The sequence below is a fragment of the Bos indicus x Bos taurus genome, chromosome 17, assembly GCF_003369695.1.
Source record: "Bos indicus x Bos taurus breed Angus x Brahman F1 hybrid chromosome 17, Bos_hybrid_MaternalHap_v2.0, whole genome shotgun sequence".
In the NCBI taxonomy this organism is placed as follows: Eukaryota; Metazoa; Chordata; class Mammalia; order Artiodactyla; family Bovidae; genus Bos; species Bos indicus x Bos taurus.
The window spans coordinates 10,632,070-10,655,703 of NC_040092.1; the positions used below are offsets into that span (position 1 = coordinate 10,632,070).

A 23,634-nucleotide genomic window follows, 5' to 3' on the forward strand; every position below is an offset into this window, starting at 1 on the left:
ATCAAAGGAATATTTAGTAACTGTATAACCACTCTGTACTTTAAACTCAGTTAGATATAGGATAAGTGCAAATTTATATTCAATAAAGAACCGAGAAAAGAAAACTCTAATTATTTGAAAAATAAAAGAACATGTTCTGTGCTCCAGAAAATCATACTATATAAAGAATATACTTGACACATACTAGTTTTCTGGTCTGGTCCTTCATGAGGATCCACAGGAACACATACTAGTTCTAGAGTGAGCATAATTCTCACCTAATGAATACAGGCTCTTTTCCCCACTTATCATTTGACCTTGGGAAGTACAAAAAACTGAGGAAGTAATTAAATTATCAATATGTACCAGTCACTTTCTTGTTTCTAGGACTATAAGAAGTGCCTCTGTACCACATCTTTCCCAGGCAGGCCCAGAAATATTGCACCACCTCACCCCACCCCATCCCGCTTTCCATAAAGACAGATAGGGAGGTACAGTACCACAATGGTGAAGAAGCTGAGTACAAAGCTGGCCAGGAAAATGATGAGCCCATAAAAATAAAGTGTGCTACAGACTGATGTGTTGGCAGAAGGCAGGAGCTCAGCCATGGCTGGTGGTGGTGAGTATATCAGGATACACCTAGGAAGAGAATCAATGGTCAGGAGTGTTGCTACAGGTTTAAGACCAGAGAGATAGCCATTTGGTGCAACAAAAGTTAATGAGTATGTAATTTTACTTACGGAGAAGGCAATGGCAACCCACTCCAATACTTTTGCCTGGAAAAATCCCATGGACGGAGGAGCCTGGTAGGCTGCAGTCCATGGGGTCGCTAAGAGTCGGACACGACTGAGTGACTTCACTTTCACTTTCCCTTTCATGCATTGGAGCAGGAAATGGCAACCCACTCCAGTGTTCTTGCCTGGAGAATCCCAGGGACAGGGGAGCCTGGTGGGCTTCCGTCTGTGGGGTCGCACAGAGTCGGACACGATTGAAGTGACTTAGCAGCAGCAATTTTACTTATCATCTAGCTAAGCCTTGTCCATAATATCTTGTTCCTTCTACTGAAACATTCTCATTTAGTCACTTTATGTCATATTTCTACTTAATGTATTTTTAGCCTTGACTATAGCCCTTATCCATAGCCCATGTAAAATACAAGCATCTTGGCCAGCATGGATGTACAAAGTGTTCTTCCATCTTTATTTATAGAAAAGAATAGGTGTAGTCTACCATGAAAATGATAGGTTTGTTCTTACTTACCTGTGGCTCTGGCTGAAGTTGCGGAAACATTCACTGACATTGCCCAAACAGAATACAGGTACCATCAACAGTAGAGGTATCAGACTGGGAGGAAAAAAAATTATCACCCTAATATTCAGACTTTTTTATGCCTTTTTACCTGTGCAAAATATTCTCCTATCCTTCTCCCAATACCATTCCCCTACCCACTCTTCATGAAACCTACACATTTAATTTCTTCAAGAAAAATACTTCAAAAACTTTAAGTATACTTTCATTTCAAGTTCCTGGTGAAATGAAGCAGGAAATGCATTTTATATCTAGGTTAATAAAATCTAACAGACTTTCACAGAGAGTCTCTGGGAACTGTGAGCTTCCCAGGTGGCAAAGTAGTAAAGACATAAGAGATGTGAGTTCAGTTTCTGGGTTGGGAGGGTTCCCTGAGCAGAAAATGGCAACCCACTCCAGTATTCTTGCTTGGAAAATTCTATGGACAGAGGAACTTGGCAGGCTACAGTCCATGGTATTGCAGAGTCGGACATGACTGAGTAACTAAGCCTGCACTCTGGGAGTTGCATGATCAGATTAAAAAACCAAGTGGGTCAAAATGAAATGAAAAATCTATCAAGGACCTATGTGATCTGTCCATTCCCTAAGAAATTTTCCAAAACACAGCCTTAAGCAAACAGTTATTTATCCAGCTTAATATATGCAGATTCCTATAACTGGAAAAGATCCAGGAGTAAAAGATTACAATGTCTAAAATCAACTCAATGTGACCATCACTTTAGGTGAGATACAGATCCTTTCTGAGTTTAGTAGAAGAGTCTCACCCAATGTTATAAAGGTGAATAAGTTCTTGAAAATCATCTATTACAGCTTTCATGATATATGAAAAGGAATTAGAAGTCAAAAGACTTAAAGGAAAAATATTCACTCCAGGTCACATACAGTTAACGGCAGAACTGGGGCTAAAACCCAATCTGTAACTTCAAATTGCTTGCCTATTTTACCTGGGAAAATGAAACCAGTGATTACACATTTGTTGCTTCCTACTCAATAAAGCTATGTGAGGACCAAGGAGTGACAGAATGAATGGAAATAAGAGCTCTGTCCTTTTAACTGTTCCCACCTGGACCCAAGAATAATGAGTCTACACCATGCTAGGAAGGAAAAAAAATCTTACCTGGACAAAATGATGGCTATTTGACCAATTCGGCAGGTATAATCTATAACCTATGAAAATAATAAATGTGAGTAATGTCTTAGGATATTGCCAATCATATTATAATACCAAGTCATCACTTACTATTTGATAGTACAAAAATTCCCAATAGCAGGTTTGCTTCAGTTAAGCAATATTTGATAAAAAAGTAAATGAAATGAATAGTTCCTTAGCACTGAAGATAAAGAGAATTTATCTGTATTATTGTATATTAAAAAATACACCAGTAGCCACAAAGAGGGCCTGCAGAGAGTAGCTTAATATAAGATTTGGATACCACAACAAATTTTCTTAAGAAGAAAGGCAAATATGAAATCACACAGTAAATCTTCATCTTCTAATAACTGCTCAATCCTCTCCTCTTTTAGATCAAGGGAGGTGTAAACTGTTCAGACCTTATAGGTGGAGTAAAAGTCTATGTATAAGATGACCAGCAGAACCATTAACAGCCCAGGGTTAATATAAGAATCAAAAAAGGCACCTTGAATATAAGACCTATCTAGAAGATAGGAACCCATATTCCCTGCATCGGAAGGTGGATTTTTAACCACTGGACCATGAGGGAAGTCCCCCTGCACTTCATGTTTATGATGAAAAATTGAGGCCCAAGAAAGGAAGATGATGTGCCCAAGGTCATACAGGAGACAAATGACAGAAATAGGTTTAGAGGACAGATCTCCTAATTTACTTCCAAATGCTCTTTTCACAATGCTATAATATCACTTATTCATTCAACAAACATTTGCTGCATTTCATCATGTGCATGACAGGATACCACTTTCATTTGTTCTAAAACTGTAGGCTTTGGGAAAAATATGCTGGGAGGCTTTCTAGATTCACTTATTCCATGGTGCTCTTGAACAAAAATTCTCCTTCAAAAAACCATGACAGAATGGATAAGGCATAAATAAGATGACTAGAATACTGAGTAAGATAAAATACACACAAAGACAGTTAAAGAAATGAACATTGCTAACAACATAAAAATGTATTCTGCTAAATCACCTAGTGATTTACTTAAAGAATCAAAAATAAGGAAGTAAGAGTACTATACAATGGAATACTATTTAGCAATAGAAAGGAATGAATTACTTATATACAATGAATGAACTTCAAAAGTATTATGCCAAATAAAATAAACCAGACACCAAAATATTTTGTATGATATATAAAATATCTATATGAAATGTCCAGAAAATGAAAATCTATAGAGACAGAAAGTGTATTAGTGGTTGCCTATGGCAGGGTGAGCCAAACATAGAGACTGAACAACAAGGGCAGGACAGGGTATGGAAAACAAATTAACAGTAAATGTGCATGAAGGATTTTACTGAGTGAAGAAAATATTTTGAAACTGATTTATGATAATTTTACAACCTGGTAAGTTTACTTTTAAAACCACTGAATTGTACACATGAAATAGGTGAATTATATATGTAAGATATGTATACACAGAAAAGGATCCAGGTATACTGACTTATTTACCAAGTGTTCTCTTCTCTTTCTGCAATGCTAGACAATGTCCACAACTCTTTTGTGACTCAAAGAAGGAACAAGTTGCTTCCTGGATCTTGTTTTCTAATTACCATGCATTTATTCCTCTGCCCTTCTGCAAACCAATATGTGTTACACACACATACCAACAAAACACGTCAGAGCACAACACTCTGCCTTTCCAATACCCATAACCCAAATCCCACGTTAGCTAGCTGGGCATTTTCCTACCTGCTCACCAAGGTCGTCTTCTTTAACAACAATGATGGATTGGCATAGAACCAAGAAGGATTTCCCTTACTGAAAGGAACCAGGCAGGAATGGTAATACTGTAAATAATGTTTCCTATAATCAAATCCTGTTGGTGGTGGTGGTGGTGGCAGCAGGGGTGGTGATGGTGGCAAAAGAGTAGAGAAATCATGTCAACAGAGTGGAAACTCCATGAGTTTTCTCTTTTATTAGCTCCCATGAATTCACCTAGTCAGTGCTAAGTGCTAAACTATTTGTCAAAGACATGTGGATTTGTTTTAGCATACTGTTCTTAACTATCTGCTCTGAAGAAAACTTACCAGTGAAAATGTCCTCTGTGCACTCTGGCTAGGTTTCATCCTCAGTTCTTTGTACAGATACCAGATATAATTGATGGTGTAGAAAAATGAGGAGATGTACAATACCTAGATGAAAATCAAAACAACTGATCATACCTGTCCCACTATGGCTTCTTTCAATTTATTTCATTATTTCCTACTGTAAGAATCCTACCTACTGGTCTATTAGTAACTTAGCATCTAGTACCTCTATTATGCAAAACTGGGCCAAGTCTGAGAATTCAACCCAGGCCTACCTAAAATATGTCCCAGCATCCTTATTTTATCCTTTTGACTGTTCAGAGGAACCACATTATCCACCTCCTCTCAGTCAACTGTTCAATTTTTATGAGGATATCATAGAATCTTTTTCTATTTCATTTTTTAATTGAAAAGGACATCAGAAGGGTACAAACAAACTTTTTTACAAAACAGAAGTAAAATCACAGATGTAGAAAATAAACTTAAGTTTACCAGGGGATAAGGGGTGGGGGAGGGATAAATTGTGAGATTGGGATTGACATATACAGACTCCTATATAAAAAGTACTTAACTAGTAAGGACCTACTGTATAGCACAGGGAACTCTACTCAATACTCTGTAATGGCCTATATGGGCAAAGAATCTAAAAAAACAGTGGATATTTGTTTATGTATAACAGATTCACTTTGCTGTATACCTGAAACTAACACAATATTGTAAATCAACTATACTCCAATAAAAATTTTAAAAATAAAGAAAAGGACATAAGAATTTCCATTTCTAATAATGAAAGCCTAGGCTATCCGAACCAAACTTTCTATTCAAAAGAACTAAACATGAATATTTTTTTAATCTTTAAAAACATCGAAGAGCTGACAAGATTGCAACAAGCCAGCAGGACAAAAATCCAAGAGAAGGAACTTTTGCTTCCATCTTTGATGAAATAAAAGGAATAGAATTTGCACCTCAGCCTTAAAAAACTAAAACCTGGACAAAATACATGAAAACACCCTGTTTTCAAACATCGGATAACAATCAGTACAGAACAGTAATCCCTAAAAAATAAAAACAAACAAGTTGAACCCAGCTAACCAGCTGGGCAAGGTGAGTGTGGTGAAGGGGAATCCAAAAGAAATAAGCTGTCTGTGAGTTCAGAGAGATTTCAGTGTTCATGGAGGCCAAGGCAGCTAAAATGTGTGAAACAAATTATGAGAGAAGAGGCAGATACATAGAGACCTAGCGCTCTGGAGGTTTGCAGAGGTACCTTCAAGTTTTTGGTTAAGTATTAATCTATACACATGGGAGAGAAAACCATGAAGAACAGAGAAAGAAGCACTAGAAAGGAGTATGTAGAACAATCTTCAAAAAAAGAATCCCTAAAGGAATAGTTTGTGTCTCCATAAGCCAGTGTGGAAAGACTTCCTAATCCATAGGCTGAATGGCAGTATTGTAGAATAATAATGTAAAATCATAAGAGTACTGCCCTACTAATCAAACCAAATTAGCTGTACATTAAATACTGCCCTGCTGCTGCTGCTGCTAAGTCGCTTCAGTCGTGTCCGACTCTGTGCGACCCCATAGATGGCAGCCCACCAGGCTCCCCAGTCCCTGGGATTCTCCAGGCAAGAACATTGGAGTGGGTTGCCATTTCCTTCTCCGATGCATGAAAGTGAAAAGTGAAAGTGAAGTCGCTCAGTCCTGTCCCACTCTTGGTGACCCCATGGACTGCGGCCCACCAGGCTCCTTATTGCCTTAACTAAGCTTAAAAGCAAGCCTTCAAAAAAAACAAAGGATCAAACAAATGCAGAGTTAACTACATTGAAGACAAAATTCCTGAATTTAAAGGGGATTTATATGTATATATAAAACCTAATACTCAACAATATAAAATCTATAATATCTGGTGTGTATTAAAATATTTTAAGTCATGTAGATAGGCAGGAAATTATGGCCCATAATCAAGAGAAAAATTAATCAATAGCAATGAACCCAGAAACAACATAGATTATAAAAATTAGGGGAAAAAAGTTAAAGGAACTATTGTAAATATACTCAGTATGTCCAAGAAGGTAGAGGAAAGCATTAGCACAACACTGAGAAATGAAAGGTATAAAAAAGATCCAAGTTGAAAGTCTAGAGATGAAAAATATATGGAATTTAAAACATGGAAAATTAGAAACTGCAAAAAATTAGTAAACTTGAAGACACAGAAATGGAAACTAAAATGAGACACCTAGAGATAAAAGATTTTGAAAAAAAAGGAACAAAACTTCAGTAAGTTATGTAACAATACAAGCAGGCTAATAATCCCTAATATGGAATTGGAATTCCAGCAGGAGTAGAGAGGAAGGGAGGAAAAAAAATATATTTGAGGGAATAATAACCAAAAATTTTCCAAATTTGATGAAAATACAAACCACCATGTCCAAGAAACTTAATAAAACCAAACATAAGAAACATGAAGAAACCATATCAAGGTACAATATAATCATGAAATTAGATGTCAAAATCCTCAACAAAATATTAGCAAACCAAATTAAACAATACATAAAAAGGAACATACACCATGATCAAGTGGAATTTATCCCAGAATGCAAGAATGGTTCAATACCCACAAATCAGTCAATGTGGTATACCATATTAACAAACAGGAAAATGAAAATCATGATGATCGCAATAGATGCAGAAAAAGCTTCTGACAAAATTCAATATCCATTTATGAAAAAAACTCTCCACAAATTGGGTATAGAGGGAACATACCTCAATATAATAAAGGTCATGGATGACAAAACCACAGCTAATATCATACTCAACAGTGAAAAGTGGTCCTCGAAGATCAGGAATGAGACAAGGGTGCCCATTTTCACCACTTCTATTCAACAGTAATAGAAGTCTTAGCTACAGCAATCAGACAAAAAAAAGAAAGGCTTCCAAGTTAGAAGAGAGGAAGTAAAATGGTCACTATCTGTAGATGACATGATACTACACATACAGAAACTTAAAATCTCTACCAAAAAACGACTAGAGCTCATCAGTGAATTCAGTGAAGTTGCAAGACACAAGACTGATATACAAAAATCTGTTGCTTTTCTATACATTAATAAAGAACTATCAGAAAGAGAAAGCAAAAAAACCAATTCCATTTAAAACAGCATAAAAAAATAAACTTAACTAAAGAAGTGAAAGATATATTCTGAAAACTATAGACAAAGGAAATTTTAAATGATACAAAGAAATGGAAAGATACACCGTGTTTACGGATTGGAAGAATTAATATTGTTAAAATGTCCATAGTATCCAAAGCAATCTACAGACTCAAGGTAACAATCTCTATCAAAATACCTAGGAGAACTAGAACAAATAATCCTAAAATTTATATGGAACCACAGAAGACCCAGAATAGCCAAAGAAAGCTTGAGAAAAAAGAACAAAGCTAGAAGTATCACATTCCCTGACTTCAGACTGCAGTACAAAGGTAAGTCATCAAAACAGTATGGTATTGGCATAAAAACAGGCACATAGATCAATGGAACAAAATAATGAGCCCAGAAATTAACCACACACTTTTGGTCAATTAATCTATCAAAAGAGGCAAAAATAAACAATGTCAAAAGATACTCATCAATAAGTGTTGCTGGGAAAACTGGACAGCTATGTGTAAAAGGATGAAATTCAAACATTTTATCACACCATATAGTGCTTCCCGTGGTGGCTCAGCAGTAAAGAATCAGCCTGCCATGCAGCAGATGCAGGTTTGATCCCTGAGTCAGGAAGATCTGTGCAAAAGGAAATGGCAACCCACTCCAGTATTTCTGCCTCAGCAATCCCATGGACAGAGAGCCTAGTGTGCTACAGTCCAAGGGATCGCAAAAAATTGGACATGACTTAGCAACCAAACAACAACTATTATGATCACACCATATACAAAAATAAACTAAAAATGGATCAAAGACCTAAATGTAGGACAGGAAACCATAAAACTCTTAGAAGAAAACATAGGCAGAATACTATGACACAGAAACATTTTTTAGGATGTCTCCTTATGCAAAGGAAACAAAAGCAAAATAAACAAATGAGATCTTATTAAACTTAAAAGCTTTCGCCCAGCAAAGCAAACCATTGAGAAAAAGAAAAGACAAACTACAGAACAGGAGAAAATATTTGCAAATGATATATCCAATATGGAGCTAATATATGAATATCTCATACAACTCAATATCAAGAAGCCAAAAAACCAAATTTTTAAATGGGCAGAAGAACTGAATAGACATTTTTCCAAAGAAGACATACAGATAGCCAACAGGCACACACAAAAATGTTCAATGTTGCTAATTATCAGGATAATACAAATAAAAACCACAATGAGATATTATCTCACATCTGTCAGAATGGATATCACCAAAATGACCACCAATAACAAATGTTGGTGAGGATGTGGGGAAAAGGAGAACCTTAGAACAGCTGGGAATGTAAACTGGTTCAGCCACTATGGAAAACAGTATGGAGGTTCCTGAAAAAAATATAATTACCGTATGATCCAGCAATTCTACTCCTGAGCATATATAGCCAAAGAAAAAGAAAACAGTAATTTGAAACGACAGTTTCAAACTCCAATATTCATAGCAGCATTATTTATATAACCAAGATATGGAAGAAACTGTCCATCAACAGATGAACAGATACAAAATATGTGTATATAAATAAATAAATAAACACACACACACACACACACACACACACACTAGAATATTACTCAGCCATAAGAAAGAATGAAAATTTGCCATTTACAACAACATAGATGGAACGGGAAAGTATAATGTTTAGTGAAATAATCAGAGAAAGAGAACTACTATATGTTACTACCTATATGTGGAATCTAAAAAATAAAACGAATTAATAAATATAACAAAACAGAAACAAACTCACAGATATACCTAATAAACAACTGGTTGTGCTAAGTTGCTTCAGTCCTGTGTGACTCTTTGGGACCCTATGGATTATAACCACTTGTTTATATTCTTGCCTGAAATATTAACAAGTGGTTACCAGTGGAAAAAAACAGATGAGGGAGGGGCAAAAAAATGGGTAAGTGATGAACAAGTACAAGCTACTATGTATAAAATAAACAATATACAAAGATATATTATACAGCACAAAGAATATAGCCAATATTTTATAACTTTAAACAGAGTATAATCTATTAAAAAGTGAATCACTATGTAGTACATCTGAAACTAATAAAATATTATGCATCAATTATATCTTAATTAAAAAAAAAGAAATTCTGACACATGCTACAACATGGATACACCTTGAAGACATTAAGCTCGGTGAAACAAGCTAACACAAAAGGTCAAATACTGTATTACTCTACTGATATGAGGTACCCAGAGCTTCCCAGGTGGTGCTAGTGGTAAAGAACCTGCATACCAATGCGGGAGACAAAAGAGACCTGGGTTCAATCCCTGCATTGGGAAGATCCCCTAGAAGAGGGCATGGCAACCCACTCCAGTATTCTTGCCTGGAGAATCTCCATGGACAGAGGAGCCTTGTGGGCTATCGTCCACAGGGTCGCAAAGAGTTGGACATGAAGAGTCAGACAAGAAGCAACTTAGTTTGATATTTGGCAAAACTAATACAATTAGTAAAGTTTAAAAATAAAATAAAATTTTTTTTAAAAAAAAGGAAAAAAAAAAAAAAGAAGCAACTTAGTACACACATGAGGTACCCAGAGTAGTCAAATTCATAGGTGGTTACCAGAGGCTGGAAGGTTCAAGAAATGGAGAGGTATTATTTAAAGGATACAGAATTTCAGTCTGGGATAATAAAAATATCTGGAGGTGAACAGTGGTAATAGTTGCACAACAATGTGGATGTATGCTGCTGAACTGTATACTTAAAAGTTGCTAAAATACTAAAGTTTGTTATGTATTTTTACCAAAACCTAAAATTTTTTAACAGTTAAATGGAAAACTCTATGTTAAATGTGTTTTACCACAATTTCAAAAACTACAACTAATTCATTAAATAAATAAGCTACTGTGTTTAAGCCCTCTATAGCCCATCCCTACCACTGATTGCAAACAAAAACTATCTGGTAAAAATATAAAAATCAACTACTTGAGGACTGTGAAAAGTAAACAAAAGCAAGTGGATTACAGAAGAGAGTCAAATGTGAAGAAGTGAACTGCACAGAAATAAGTTTCCCAAACTTTTTCTCACAGTTTTGCCTCAAAGGTGTGCCCGGATCATGCTGCTGCTCAATGTAGGCACCTAACACTCTAGTAGAAACCCATCCTTTAGGCTACAGAAACCAGAGAAGGGCTCCCATCAGGCAGGAAGGTATGGAAAAGTATGGGGCGAATCCCAGAAATGATAAGAGTCAGAAATGAGGATGCTCTGATTCTGTGTGTGATTCCATAGAAGTCTCAGCCTAATCCCTACACCATGCATGAGCTTGGCAGTCCCAAAACAGCACAGCCACGGCTTAGAGAAATAGACTGAGATCTGAACCACTGCCTAAAGATTATGAGATGGTAATTACATTCTATATATAAAGAAAAGAAAAATGTCACTGACTCTCATGGGAGAGTATAATCATCAAACGTCAGCTCAGGAATGAGCCAGATGTTGGAAACATCCAACCGGTATTTTTATTTTTATTTTTTTGCTGTCTGTAGCAGAGTTTTATTAAAGTGTAAAGGGATAGAGAAAGCTTCTGACATAGACATCAGAAGGGGACATAAACAGTGCCCCCTCGTTAGTTTTTAGCAAAGCATTACATACTGATTACCAAGCATTTTGAGATAGTTGTTAGTTTTTGGCAAAGCTTTCTATACTGGTTAGCAAGCATTTTGAGATAGAATTGGCACAAAGAGAGTCATCTCTGGCCATAAAACAATTGACATGAATCTTGAAGACAGGCAGATTTCCAAGCAAATACAGAGGTTCATTAATATAGCTTATTAAGAAAAACATTTTCATGAGTAAGACGTATTGGTTTGCTGAGCCATTAGAAGCTCAAGGCTTGAGAAAAACGAGTTCAGGAGGAACCAAATGTCGTCATGGAGCCTCCTTTAATCCTGTGTAAAAGAAAGAAAGTCAAGTCACTCAGTCGTGTCCAACTCTTTGTGACCCCACGGACTGTAGGCTACCAGGTTCCTCCATCCATGGGATTTTCCAGGCAAGAACACTGGAATGGGTTTCCATTTCCTTCTCCCCAAGCAGTATTTTTAAAAGCAACTATTTACAATGCATTTAAGGGGGAAAAAAAATAATGCTCAAAATTCTCCAAGCCAGGCTTCAGCAATACATGAACCGTGAACTTCCAGATGTTCAAGCTGGTTTTAGAAAAGGCAGAGGAACCAGAGATCAAATTGCCAACATCCGCTGGATCATGGAAAAAGCAAGAGAGTTCCAGAAAAACATCTATTTCTGCTTTATTGACTATGCCAAAGCCTTTGACTGTGTGGACCACAATAAACTGTGGAAAATTCTGAAAGAGATGGGAATACCAGACCACCTGACCTGCCTCTTGAGAACCTATATGCAAGTCAGGAAGCAACAGTTAGAACTGGACATGGAACAACAGACTGGTTCCAAATAGGAAAAGGAGTACGTCAAGGCTGTATATTGTCACCATGCTTATTTAACTTATATGCAGAGTACATCATGAGAAACGCTAGGCTGGAAGAAGCACAAGCTGGAATCAAGATTGCCGGGAGAAATATCAATAACCTCAGATATGCAGATGACACCACCCTTATGGCAGAAAGTGAAGAGGAACTAAAAAGCCTCTTGATGAAAGTGAAAGAGGAGAGTGAAAAAGCTGGCTTAAAGCTCAACATTCAGAAAACGAAGATCATGGCATCTGGTCCCATCACTTCATGGGAAACAGATGGGGAAACAGTGGAAACAGTGTCAGACTTTATTTTTTTGGGCTCCAAAATCACTGCAGATGGTGACTGCAGCCATGAAATTAAAAGACGCTTACTCCTTGGAAGAAAAGTTATGACCAACCTAGATAGCATATTGAAAAGCAGAGACATTACTTTGCCAACAAAGGTCTGTCTAGTCCAGGCTATGGTTTTTCCTGTGGTCATGTATGGATGTGAGAGTTGGACTGTGAAGAAGGCTGAGTGCCGAAGAATTGATGCTTTTGAACTGTGGTGTTGGAGAAGACTCTTGGGAGTCCCTTGGACTGTAAGGAGATCCAACCAGTCCATCCTAAAGGAGATCAGCCCTGGGATTTCTTCGGAAGGAATGATGCTAAAGCTGAAACTCCAGTACTTTGGCCACCTCATGTGAAGAGTTGACTCATTGGAAAAGACTCCGATGCTGGGAGGGATTGGGGGCAGGAGGAGAAGGCGACGACAGAGGATGAGATGGCTGGATGGCATCACTGACTCAATGGATGTGAGTTTGAGTGAACTCCGAGAGTTGGTGATGGACAGGGAGGCCTGGCGTGCTGCGATTCATGGGGTCGCAAAGAGTCGGACACGACTGAGCAACTGAACTGAACTGAAGCGAAAAAACACTTGAAATAATTTTAGGGGTGAAAGAAATAGGAATGTTTATTAACTTGATTGCGGTGATGATTTCATACATATATTAAAAATGTACACTTTAAATATATGTAGTTTTTGAATACATAGCTCAATAAAGTTCAAAAAATAAAGTAACATTAATCACATCTGTGCCAAACACAAAGTAATTGTTATTAGCGACAGTTTTATAGATTTAGGAGACTGAATTCGGAAAGATGGAAGTATTTGCCTAAGGTCACAAAATTAATCAGGTCCAGGATTCCAGTGCAGATTTTTTTCTTCTAGTAAGATAATGCTCAAAAGCCTTCAAGCTAGGCTTCAACAGTACATGAACTGAGAACTTTCAGATGTACAAGCTGGATTTAGAAAAGGCAAAGGAGCCAAAGATCAAGTTGCCAATATCCACTGGATCACAGAAAAAGCAAGAGAATTCCAGAAAAACTTCTCCTTCATGGACTACAGTAAAGCCTTTGACTGTGTGGGTCACAACAAACTATGGAAAATTCTTAAAGAGAATTTTACCAGATCACCATTCCTGCCTTCTGAGAAACTGGTATATAGGTCAAGAAACAACAGTTAGAACCGGACGTGGAACAATGGACTGGTTCAAAATTAAGAAAGGAGTACATCAAAGACTGTATATTGTCACCCTGCTTATTTAACTCATATACAGAGTACCTCATATGAAATGCCAGGCTGGATAAAACACAAGCTAGAATTAAGATTGCCAGGAGAAATATTAGCAACCACAGAAAAACAGATGACACCACCCTTATGGCAGAAAGTGAAGAGGAACTAAAGAATCTCTTGGTGAAGGTGGAAGAGGAAAGTGAAAAAGCTGGCTTAAAACTCAACATTCAAAAAACTAAGATATGGCATCTGATCCCATCACTTCATGGCAAATAGATGGGGAAAAAAATAGCAACAGTGACAGACTTTATTTTCTTGTGCTCCAAAATCACTGTGGACTGTGACTGCTGTCATGAAATTAAAAGACACTTGCTCCTTAAAAGGAAAGCTATGACAAACCTAGACAGCATATTAAAAAGTAGAGACACCACACTGCCAACAAAGGTCCATATAGTCAAAGGTATGGTTTTTCCAGTAGTCATGTAGAGATTTGAGAGTTGGACCCTAAAGAAGGCTGAGCACCGAAGAATTGATGCTTTCAAACTGTGTGCTGAATGAAGAATCATCTTGAGAGTCCCTTGGACTGCAAGGAGATCAATCCAGTCAATCCTAAAGGAAATCAACCCTGAACTTTCACTGGAAGGACTGATGCTGAAGCTCCAATATTTGGCCACCTGATGCAAAGAACTGACTCATTGGAAAAAATCCTGATGCTGGGAAGGATTGAAAGCAGGAGAAGAAGGGGCAACAGAAGATGAGATGGTTGGATGGCATCACTCACTCAATGGCCATAAGTTTGAGCAAGCTCCGGGAGTTGGTGAAGGACAGGGAATCCTGGTGTGCTGAAGTCCATGTGGTTGCAAAGAGCTGGACACAACTGAGCGACTGAACTGAACTGAACTGAACTGAATGGACAGGGAAGCCCGAAGGGCTGCAGTCCATGGGGTCGCAAAGGGTCAGACACAACTGAAACGACTGAACAACAACAAAGAGTATAATATTATAATATAATAATTGTTTATTATTACCTGAGAAAATACAGCCTTAACCCTATCTATGAGGTTATAAGCAGGACTGAATAAAGTATGTCTCTAAGATACTTAAATTCATACAAGATAGGTAACATATTATTAGTACCTGGAGTTCATATCACTAATTACATATTAGTATTTTCCTACTAAATTAAAACAAATTTCCCCTCTAGCAACAACTCCCAGATCAAGTAACCAGCAGTGAGTATAGACTGCGCATTAACCTCTGCTTTTTTCACATCCCAAGTCTCAGAAACATTATATACTGATAGTACAAGATAGGTAAATCCACTGATAAAATCTATGAAAGATATATAACTTACATATAATCATATGTAGCATTTCTAAAAGTCAACGTTTATTATATTAATAAAAAATGCAATAATCTCAAAAGATGTTGACATATACTCCATTACATGAAAATATGGTCACAGTATGTTGAATAATAAGAGCAGATTATAAAGAGTATAAATATACCATATTTGCTCTAAAATGCATTTATCTATAGAGAAGAAGATTGAAAATACATAATATACATAAAATATTAAAGAGTAATTATATCTGGGATTTAACTACCTTTTTGCTTCTCCGTATTTTCCAAATTTTCTATAGTAAGTAGTTTTTTAATGTGGAAAAACAGTAAAAGCTATTATTTCAAAGTGTACCAATAAATAAAAGGGTCCCACTTTCCAGGATGGGTTACCCTCACTTCTTATTTAGATCAGAGTGTGCCTTTCACACCAGATGTTGTCACAGTCTAGCAGCACTCACCTGTCCAACTACTTGCAGGTTATAGCAGACAATGTCCTTACTGGCTGTTGAAGTACCATAGAGAAGTGCCTCAGTGAGCCAGTATATCCCCAAGAGGAGGTCAGAGAAGCTCAGGTAAAACAGTGGTCTTCTCTGTCAAAGCAAGAAAATTCATGCTTTCAAAAATGATGCAGCCAAAAGAATGTATCAATCAATTAGGTTTAACCTTTCTAATATAAAACTGGGCATAATTTCTCTGGGGCCTCTGCTACTGGCTAACTGTAGGGAATCTAAATGAACAATCCAGGTAGGAAGGAATCTGTAATCTCAATTATTCCAACTGTTCTGGAACCAGAGGAACTTCTCCCTCACAGAGACATTCCTTCCTCAGATACAGGGTTGAAGGAAAGAATGGAAAAATGAAAAATTCTGTAATGGAGACATACCTCAAATGGGAAATTTTAAGTGTTCAAGCTGCACAGCCAACATCTTCTAACAATAAGACATGAGATCTGAGTGTTTTAGGATATGGTTAAGAACACAAAGAACATGAAAACAGGTGTTTTTAAATTTTCGTATAGTTTAATTTGCAATTTTTCTTTACTGATGTATAACTGACAAATAAAATTATAAGATAATTCAAAGTACATGTGATGATCTGATGTATATATACACTGTGAAAGGATTTCCTTCAAGTTAATGAACACATCCATCACCTCACATATTTAACTATATAACATAAATGTGTGTGAGAACATTTAACATTTACGTCCTATTCTCTGAGCAAATTTCAACTATACAATATAGTGTTATCAACTATGGTTATCATGTTATATACAAGATCCTAAGATTTTATTCATCTTACAGGCTTTCATATTAATGAACGTCAAGATGGAGAAAAATACCAGCAAGAATTATATATGTCTTTCAATTTCTAACTACATTCTGAAGTTTGTCTGTCTCACTTTCTAGTATCCTTCTCCTTTTGGTCTACACACTCCCACTTTCTTGAAAACAGTTTTGGACCCCCATGGAGAAAATTATAAAATGTTTATTAAAAGACCCCAAAGATCTAAGGTGAATGCTCATGAACTGTAAGATCCAGTATTATGAAAATGTCAGTTCTCCTTTAACTGATACACAGATTAAATGTAAATCATTATATCTCAACATATTTTCTTGTATAGTTTGATGAAGTTGGCTCTAAATTTGATACTGAAACACAAAATATCAAGTTAACCATGACATTCTTCAAGAAAAAGGAGAAAGAGGACTTATCCTATACATACCAAAACAATATAAAGCTGGAACAATATAAAGCAGATACAGTGGTACTAGCCCAGAGATGGACAAATAGATCAATGGAACAGAATGGAGTCTCAAACAAGCCTAAGCATGCAAATATATATATAAGATTCATAAACTTTTGATACATGACAGAGGTAGTACTTTCTGGGTGGAGAAAGAACAGGCTTTTCAAAATGTGATACTAGAACAACTGGGTATCCATATGGATAAAAATGAAATTGGGCCCCAACTTTCTATTTCACCCACTCAAAAATTAGTCTCAACTAGTTCAAAGACCTAAATGTGAAAGACAAACATCTATAAAGGTTTTTTAAAAAAAATTTTAAAAGTAATATAGAAGAATGTCTTCAATTTTAGGGAAAGTTTTTCCTAAACAAAATTCTAAAAGAAATAGTTAAAAATTTGCCCACATTGAAATGAAAAATGTTTGTCAAAGGATACCATAAAGAAAGTGAAAAGACAAGCCACGAAGTGGGAGATCTTTGTAACACATATGACTAACAAAGGAAAAGTATCCAAACAATATTAAAGACAAACAAAAACTCTTAAAATGCAATAAGAAAAACTAATTTTAAAAATGGACATAAGATTCGAACAGGTAGTTAAGAAAGAAATTCAAATAACCATAATCATGTGAAAATACATCTGACCCAATCAGCAATCAAGGAAATCAAAAAATTAAATTTACAAGGAGACCAAAGTCAATCAATCATAAACTACAAGGGGACCAAAAGTCAAATCAATCAATCAACAATGAGACTGGGACTTCCCTGGTGGCCAAATTAAGTGGTTAAGAATCTGCCTGCCAATGTAGGGGACACGGGTTCAATTCCTGGTCTGGGATCTAAGATCCCACATGCCTCGGGTCAACTAAGCCTGTGCACCACAACTAGAGAACAGCCCCTGCTTACTGCAGCTAGAGAAAGCCCACATTTAGCAACGAAGATCCAGCGCAGTCAAAAATAAATAAACTTTAGTTTTTAAAAAAATCTACAGTGAGACAAAAATTACACACCCATGGCAAAAAAATTTTAAAGTCTGACAATATCAAATACTGAGGGGAGCATGAAGCAATGAGACAGTTCATATGCTGCTGGCACAACCATTTGAAGAAAGCTTGGCATTATCTACGGGATATCCATATCCTATAGCAACTCCATTATTAGGTAAATATATTAGAGAAATTTTTGCATGTGGGCATCAGAAGACACCTACCAGATTGTTTATAGTAGCGCAGATAGATAAACTGTGGTATGTTCATAATACAGAATGCTAAACATCAATGAAAAAGAAATGAAGCAGAGCTATACACAACACCATGGACAAATCTCAGAAGTAATAATGAGGGAAAAAAGCAAATCACAAAGCAATACATCCTCAAAAATGCAATGTTATCCCATCTATATTAAGTTCAAAAATGCAAAAACTAAATTCTTTCACAGATTTTACTGGTCTATGACCTACCACAAGTTTATAACTGTTAATGGGTAAAAAATTAAAACAGAATACACAATAAACTCTGGAGCAGAAAGGCAGCCAAGCAGCTCTTGTGAGCAAGAACATAATTATAGTCAATGATTCAACAAATAACCTTAAACATAGGGAACCGCTGGTCATTAAAACATACCTAAGGTCGTTCCTGGAGAAATAAAGGATAAAAAGAGGTTTATATACTTTCACTCATGGTTGGAAAATCATGAGTTCTAGTAACAGGAGACAAAATCAAATAAACAACAAAACCTGGGACTTCCCTGGTGGTCCAGTGGCTGAGACTCCCAACTCCCAGTGCAGGTCGTCCAGGTTCAATCCCTGCTCAGGAAACTAGATCCCACATAATGAAACTAAGAGTTTGCATGCCACAACTAAAAGATCTCATGTGCTGCAACTAAGACCAGGTACAGCCAAATAAATGAATAATATTTCTAAAAATATATATGTAAAATATCAGATCAGATCAGATCAGTTGCTCAGTCGTGTCCGACTCCTTGAGGCCCCATGAATCGCAGCACGCCAGGCCTCCCTGTCCATCACCAACTCCTGGAGTTCACTCACACTCATGTCCATGGAGTCAGTGATGCCATCCAGCCATCTCATCCTCTGTCGTCGCCTTCTCCTCCTGCCCCCAATCCCTCCCAGCATCGGAGTCTTTTCCAATGAGTCAACTCTTCGCGTGAGGTGGCCAAAGTACTGGAGTTTCAGCTTTAGCATCATTCCTTCCGAAGAAATCCCAGGGCTGATCTCCTTCAGAATGGACTGGTTCGATCTCCTTGCAGTCCAAGGGACTCTCAAGAGTCTTCTCCAACACCACAGTTCAAAACCATCAATTCTTCGGCGCTCAGCCTTCTTCACAGTCCAACTCTCACATCCATACATGACCACAGGAAAAACCATAGCCTTGACTAGACAAACCTTTGTTGGCAAAGTAATGTCTCTTAAACACAAAACTGATGCATCCATTATTGAAATCAAAAGATATGTCACCCCTTCTGTTTAACAAGATACTATATAAAACGCAATACAAAGACATGTATGATAGAAACCATACTTTAAGAAAAATACAAAACATAAAAAATTTAAAACTTTTTTAAAAAGGTACTTCCCTGGTGGTCCACTGGCAAAGAATCTATGCTTCCACTACAAGGGGCACTGGTTTGATCCCTGGTCAGGGAACTAAGATCCCACATGTCATGTGGCATGGCCAAATGTTTTTTTTTAATAAATAATGTTTTAATAAAAATACAATCAGCATAGTAGTTAAGAAACACATGAAAAAGCTTAATAATGATCCTAAACATTAAAGAAAAATCTTAAAAATATATATATATTTGTACTTGTCTAACTAAAATCAAGAGCAAAATAAAATGCAGAGACAGAATGCATTATGTGAAGGTCTTTCCCTGAGGAGGTTCTGGGTCCAGGTCTATCCGGTAAGGTAAAACACCTAAAGCAACCCATATTAACACTCTCCCAAAGCCCCACTTCCCAATATTTCCAGTGAAATCAAGTTACAAAGAATATCAAAAGTAACCTTCATAAGGAAATGAAGTCACACAAGTGTAGCCTTTTTTTTTTTTTAACATTGGCTGGCCTAAGCCACTTTCTTCTCTTTTAAGGTTGCTTCTCTGAGTCACTGTTTAATCAGCTAGTCCACTCAAAGATTTCCCATGGATTTCTCCAATTTACCGTAATTGTTAATTTAATAATTATCTTTTTTTCAGATTATGCCCTCATGTGTCTTTGTTGTTTAAAATGTTACTTAACAAATAAATAAAACAGTGTAGTATGACTGACCAGAGAAGGCCATGGCACCCCACTCCAGTACTCTTGCCTGGAAAATCCCATGGACGGGTAGGCTGCAGTCCATGGGGTCGCAAAGAGTCGGACACAACTGAGCGACTTCACTTTCACTTTTCACTTTCATGCACTGGAGAAGGAAATGGCAACCCACTCGTGTTCTTGCCTGGAGAATCCCAGGGACGGGGGGAACCTGGTGAGCTGCCGTCTATGGGGTCGCACACAGTCGGACACGACTGAAGCGACGCAGCAGCAGCAGCAGTATGACTGATATTTTTAAGCTGGAAAAATTGGAATCTTCCCTAAATCAAGAAAACAGAATGTGTAGGCACTACTGAATTAATAATTACTCAGGTCCTTCAGGCTCTGGTTATGTGAAAGGTATGAGCATTGAAGCCAGAGAAATTAAAGGTTGCACCCCAGGCCAAACTAGACCCCACATCTTTATAAAACTCTAACGCACGGTCATGGCAAAGGTCACCCTAGAGCAGCGATTTTCAACCACGAGTGACTGTCTCTTCCAGGAGACATTTGACAACATTTGAACATATTTTTGGTTGTCACAACTGGGTGAGGAAGGTTTCTGCAACATCCAATAGGTAAAGTCTGCTAAACATCCTAAGATGCAGGACAGCCACCTACAACAAATAACCATATAATCCCAAAGGTCAATAGTGGCTGAGACTGAGAATCTCTGCTTACCCCTCTCTATGTAACTTTATATTTTATTAACTTAATCACACCTGAATTAAAATTTTAATAAACATCCAGGAAACAAACATTAAGGAAATTCATATCACAGGAAGATGTGTGGCCTAAGATTACTTTGGCAGGCAACTAACAATACAGTATAGAGACTTCTACTTTCTAGTTTTACTTACATAGCCACATTCTATCTCTGAAATTCAAAATTCTCTTTTCATTAGGCATTATATTTCAGTGGTTTAAAAGTGTATGGGAGAGGGACTTCGCTGGTGGTCCAGTGGTTAGGATTTTGCCTTCCAGTGCAGGGGGTACAGATTCCATCAGGGAGCTAATATCCTACATGCCTCAGGGCCAAAAAACCAAAAGCAATACTGTAACAAATTCAATTAAGACTTTTAAAATGGTCCACATTAAAAAAAAAAAAAATCTTAAACAAAAAATAATACAGGTGAGGAGAGGCTTTAGAACAAGATAACTCTGAACCCAAAATCTAGTTTTAATACTTACTAGCTTAGGAAAATCCATCAATTTAATAAGGATTCCATTTCTCCATCTATAATATCAGACTAATAATATCTACCTTACAGGATTATTTTAAGGATTAAATGAAAAATGCTTTTTTTTTTTTGACTGCCCTAAGCAGCAAGTGGAACTTTCCCAACCAGGGATCAAACCTACACCAATTGCGGTGGAAGCACAGTATTAACCACTGGACTACCAGGGAAGTCCTGAAGAGTGTATTTAAAATACTGGGCATATACACCAATAATATAATATGAAACACTGTGTTTAATTTGAAGGGGGATTGTAGTTAAGAGTTAAGACTTTTGAAAAATCCCTGCTCTGCTACTTACTGTGTAACTTGAACAACTTATTTCATGACTTTGAGTCTCAATTTCCTTATCTGCAAAATTTAGCTAATACCATTCTTCTCACAGGACAGTGATGAGGACCAACAAGATACAGTATTTTATATACAGAGTTAAAGTGGGCCAAATAAAACCTAGTGACATTTTCTACATTACAAAAGTTCTCTAATATATGTTCTAAATTACATTTTGCTTAATTTTGTGCCACCTGGCCTGATTTAAAAAGTTTTCTTATATTTTTCTTAAAATATTTTTTTAAAGGCAGTGAAATCCCAGAAACCTACCCACTAGGCCACCAAGAAACTCCCTGGTTGGTTTTTTTAATACCTTAAGAATATTCAATTTTTATTTGTCAATTACATCTCAGTAAAAGGAAGGGTTTTTTTTTGGTATGATTAGTTTTACATAGGATGTATTTTTGTTCTATTTTCACTGTTAAATGTAATTGCCAGAAGGCCAGAACAGCAAAATAAATATCTTTTGTATAGCAGTCTTTGAACTATTTCCAGCCCCACTAGCAATTTTACCAAGATATCAACATCAGAAAACTCACCTCTCGGCAGGACCCTACTATGTTTAGAGCAAATTATAGGCTTCAAACAACACTCCATTTCCTTGACTTTAATAATTAAGGCATACTCCAAAAAAAATCTACATTTATCCACTAATCCACATCTAGTCAATTCCTCAGTATTAAAAATTATAGTTAAAATAACTACCTAAAAGAAAAGGGAGATCTATTGGCAATGTCTAAAGCATCCCAATGTATCAAAACGACAAATTTACAAGCAACTTACAGAATTATTCCATCACTTACAGGGGACACCCACCTCACTTAATTATTTCAAAGGCTAAATCACTGAAAATTCAAATCCAACACAAAAACAGATGGCTCACCTCTGGAGATTTCTGTATGTTCTGGAATATAGCATAGGCAACAAGTGAGCTTGAACCTATAACACTGACAGAGATAAAAGACTATCATTAAACAGGACAATTGGGGCTCCTTTGTTTTTGCTATTGATTTTATGTACTTACTGAAATATAATTGATATAAAATAAACTGCACAGTTTTAAAAATATGGAATGCTTAATGAATTTGTGTGTCATCCTTAAACAGGGGCTATGCCAATCTCTGTATCATTACAATTTTTAGTATATGTGCTACCAAAGTGAGCACTTTGCAACTGGTTTTGAAAATCAATCCTGTTGACCAAAATATCCTTTAATTACTTCAATCTGTTTTTTATTACTGTAGTTGTTGATATTATTACAGTTTATTATTCAGAAAAAATCAGCACGGTATAGAAGTGCATCTCTTTCTAAAGAATAAAAGTAAATCCCCAGGGGGTGAGGGGCAGAGATATAGAAACTACAAGAATTCTCCAGTTCTGCTTGTAGTAGTTTAAACAGTCACATTACATGAGATCAAATAAACTTACCTCAGAGTAGCCATCACAAACTGTATCCACTGTATTGCAGAAAAAAACTAAATAAAAAGAGAAAATGAGAATAAAATTAAGTCTTTAAATTTTAATATTCAACCCTACTCTAATTTCACTATTTATTAACTATCTGTGCAGAGCACAAACCCTTCATTGCCTAATCAAAACATGTTAGGTCTGAAAATGAGTAGAAGGGGTGAACCGGCCCCTGGAAAGCCAGGGTGGCCCTTTTTCCTTCCTTATTGCTACATCGCTGAGAAACACTAAGATAAAAAGAATAGAGAGGTGGACAGAAAATGACTGAATAAAAAAAGAGTTGGATGAGAAAATTAATAGAGTCAAGAATAAAATGGAGAAGAGGTAGAAAAAGCTAAATTTTGAGAGAGAACAGTCAGGTAAGTGGAAAGAATGGGTAACAGAAAAGGCAAACAGACACTAAATGACGTTGACTGCCAGAGAGCTAGACAGAAAAAACAGAATAGTAAGCAACAGGGGAAAAGGAAGAAGTTAATTGCATGGAGAGAGATACTGTTAGTGAAAAATACAGACC

At 36.7% G+C, this 23,634-nt stretch overlaps 1 protein-coding gene and 1 non-coding gene across 6 annotated transcripts in view; both read right to left on the reverse strand.

The window, feature by feature from the left end:
* The window catches only part of TMEM116 (transmembrane protein 116), a 37,625-nt gene that overhangs the window by 4,540 nt on the left and 9,451 nt on the right, over positions 1-23,634 (reverse strand). For 3 of the 5 annotated variants that reach the window (XM_027566610.1, XM_027566609.1, XM_027566613.1), the window contains exons 2-8: positions 23,082-23,128; positions 22,537-22,600; positions 15,485-15,616; positions 4,507-4,611; positions 2,405-2,454; positions 1,240-1,323; positions 480-618 (exon numbers count right to left, since the gene is read on the reverse strand). In XM_027566610.1, the coding sequence (XP_027422411.1) occupies positions 480-618; positions 1,240-1,323; positions 2,405-2,454; positions 4,507-4,611; positions 15,485-15,616; positions 22,537-22,600; positions 23,082-23,095 (588 nt within the window). In that variant the 5' untranslated portion in view covers positions 23,096-23,128. The remainder of the gene's footprint in view (positions 1-479; positions 619-1,239; positions 1,324-2,404; positions 2,455-4,506; positions 4,612-15,484; positions 15,617-22,536; positions 22,601-23,081; positions 23,129-23,634) is intronic. The other 2 variants (XM_027566611.1, XM_027566612.1) reach the window with 2 other exon arrangements.
* LOC113875204 lies at positions 22,715-22,819 on the reverse strand. The gene has a single exon (XR_003506202.1). It is a non-coding gene; the product is annotated as a U6 spliceosomal RNA (small nuclear RNA).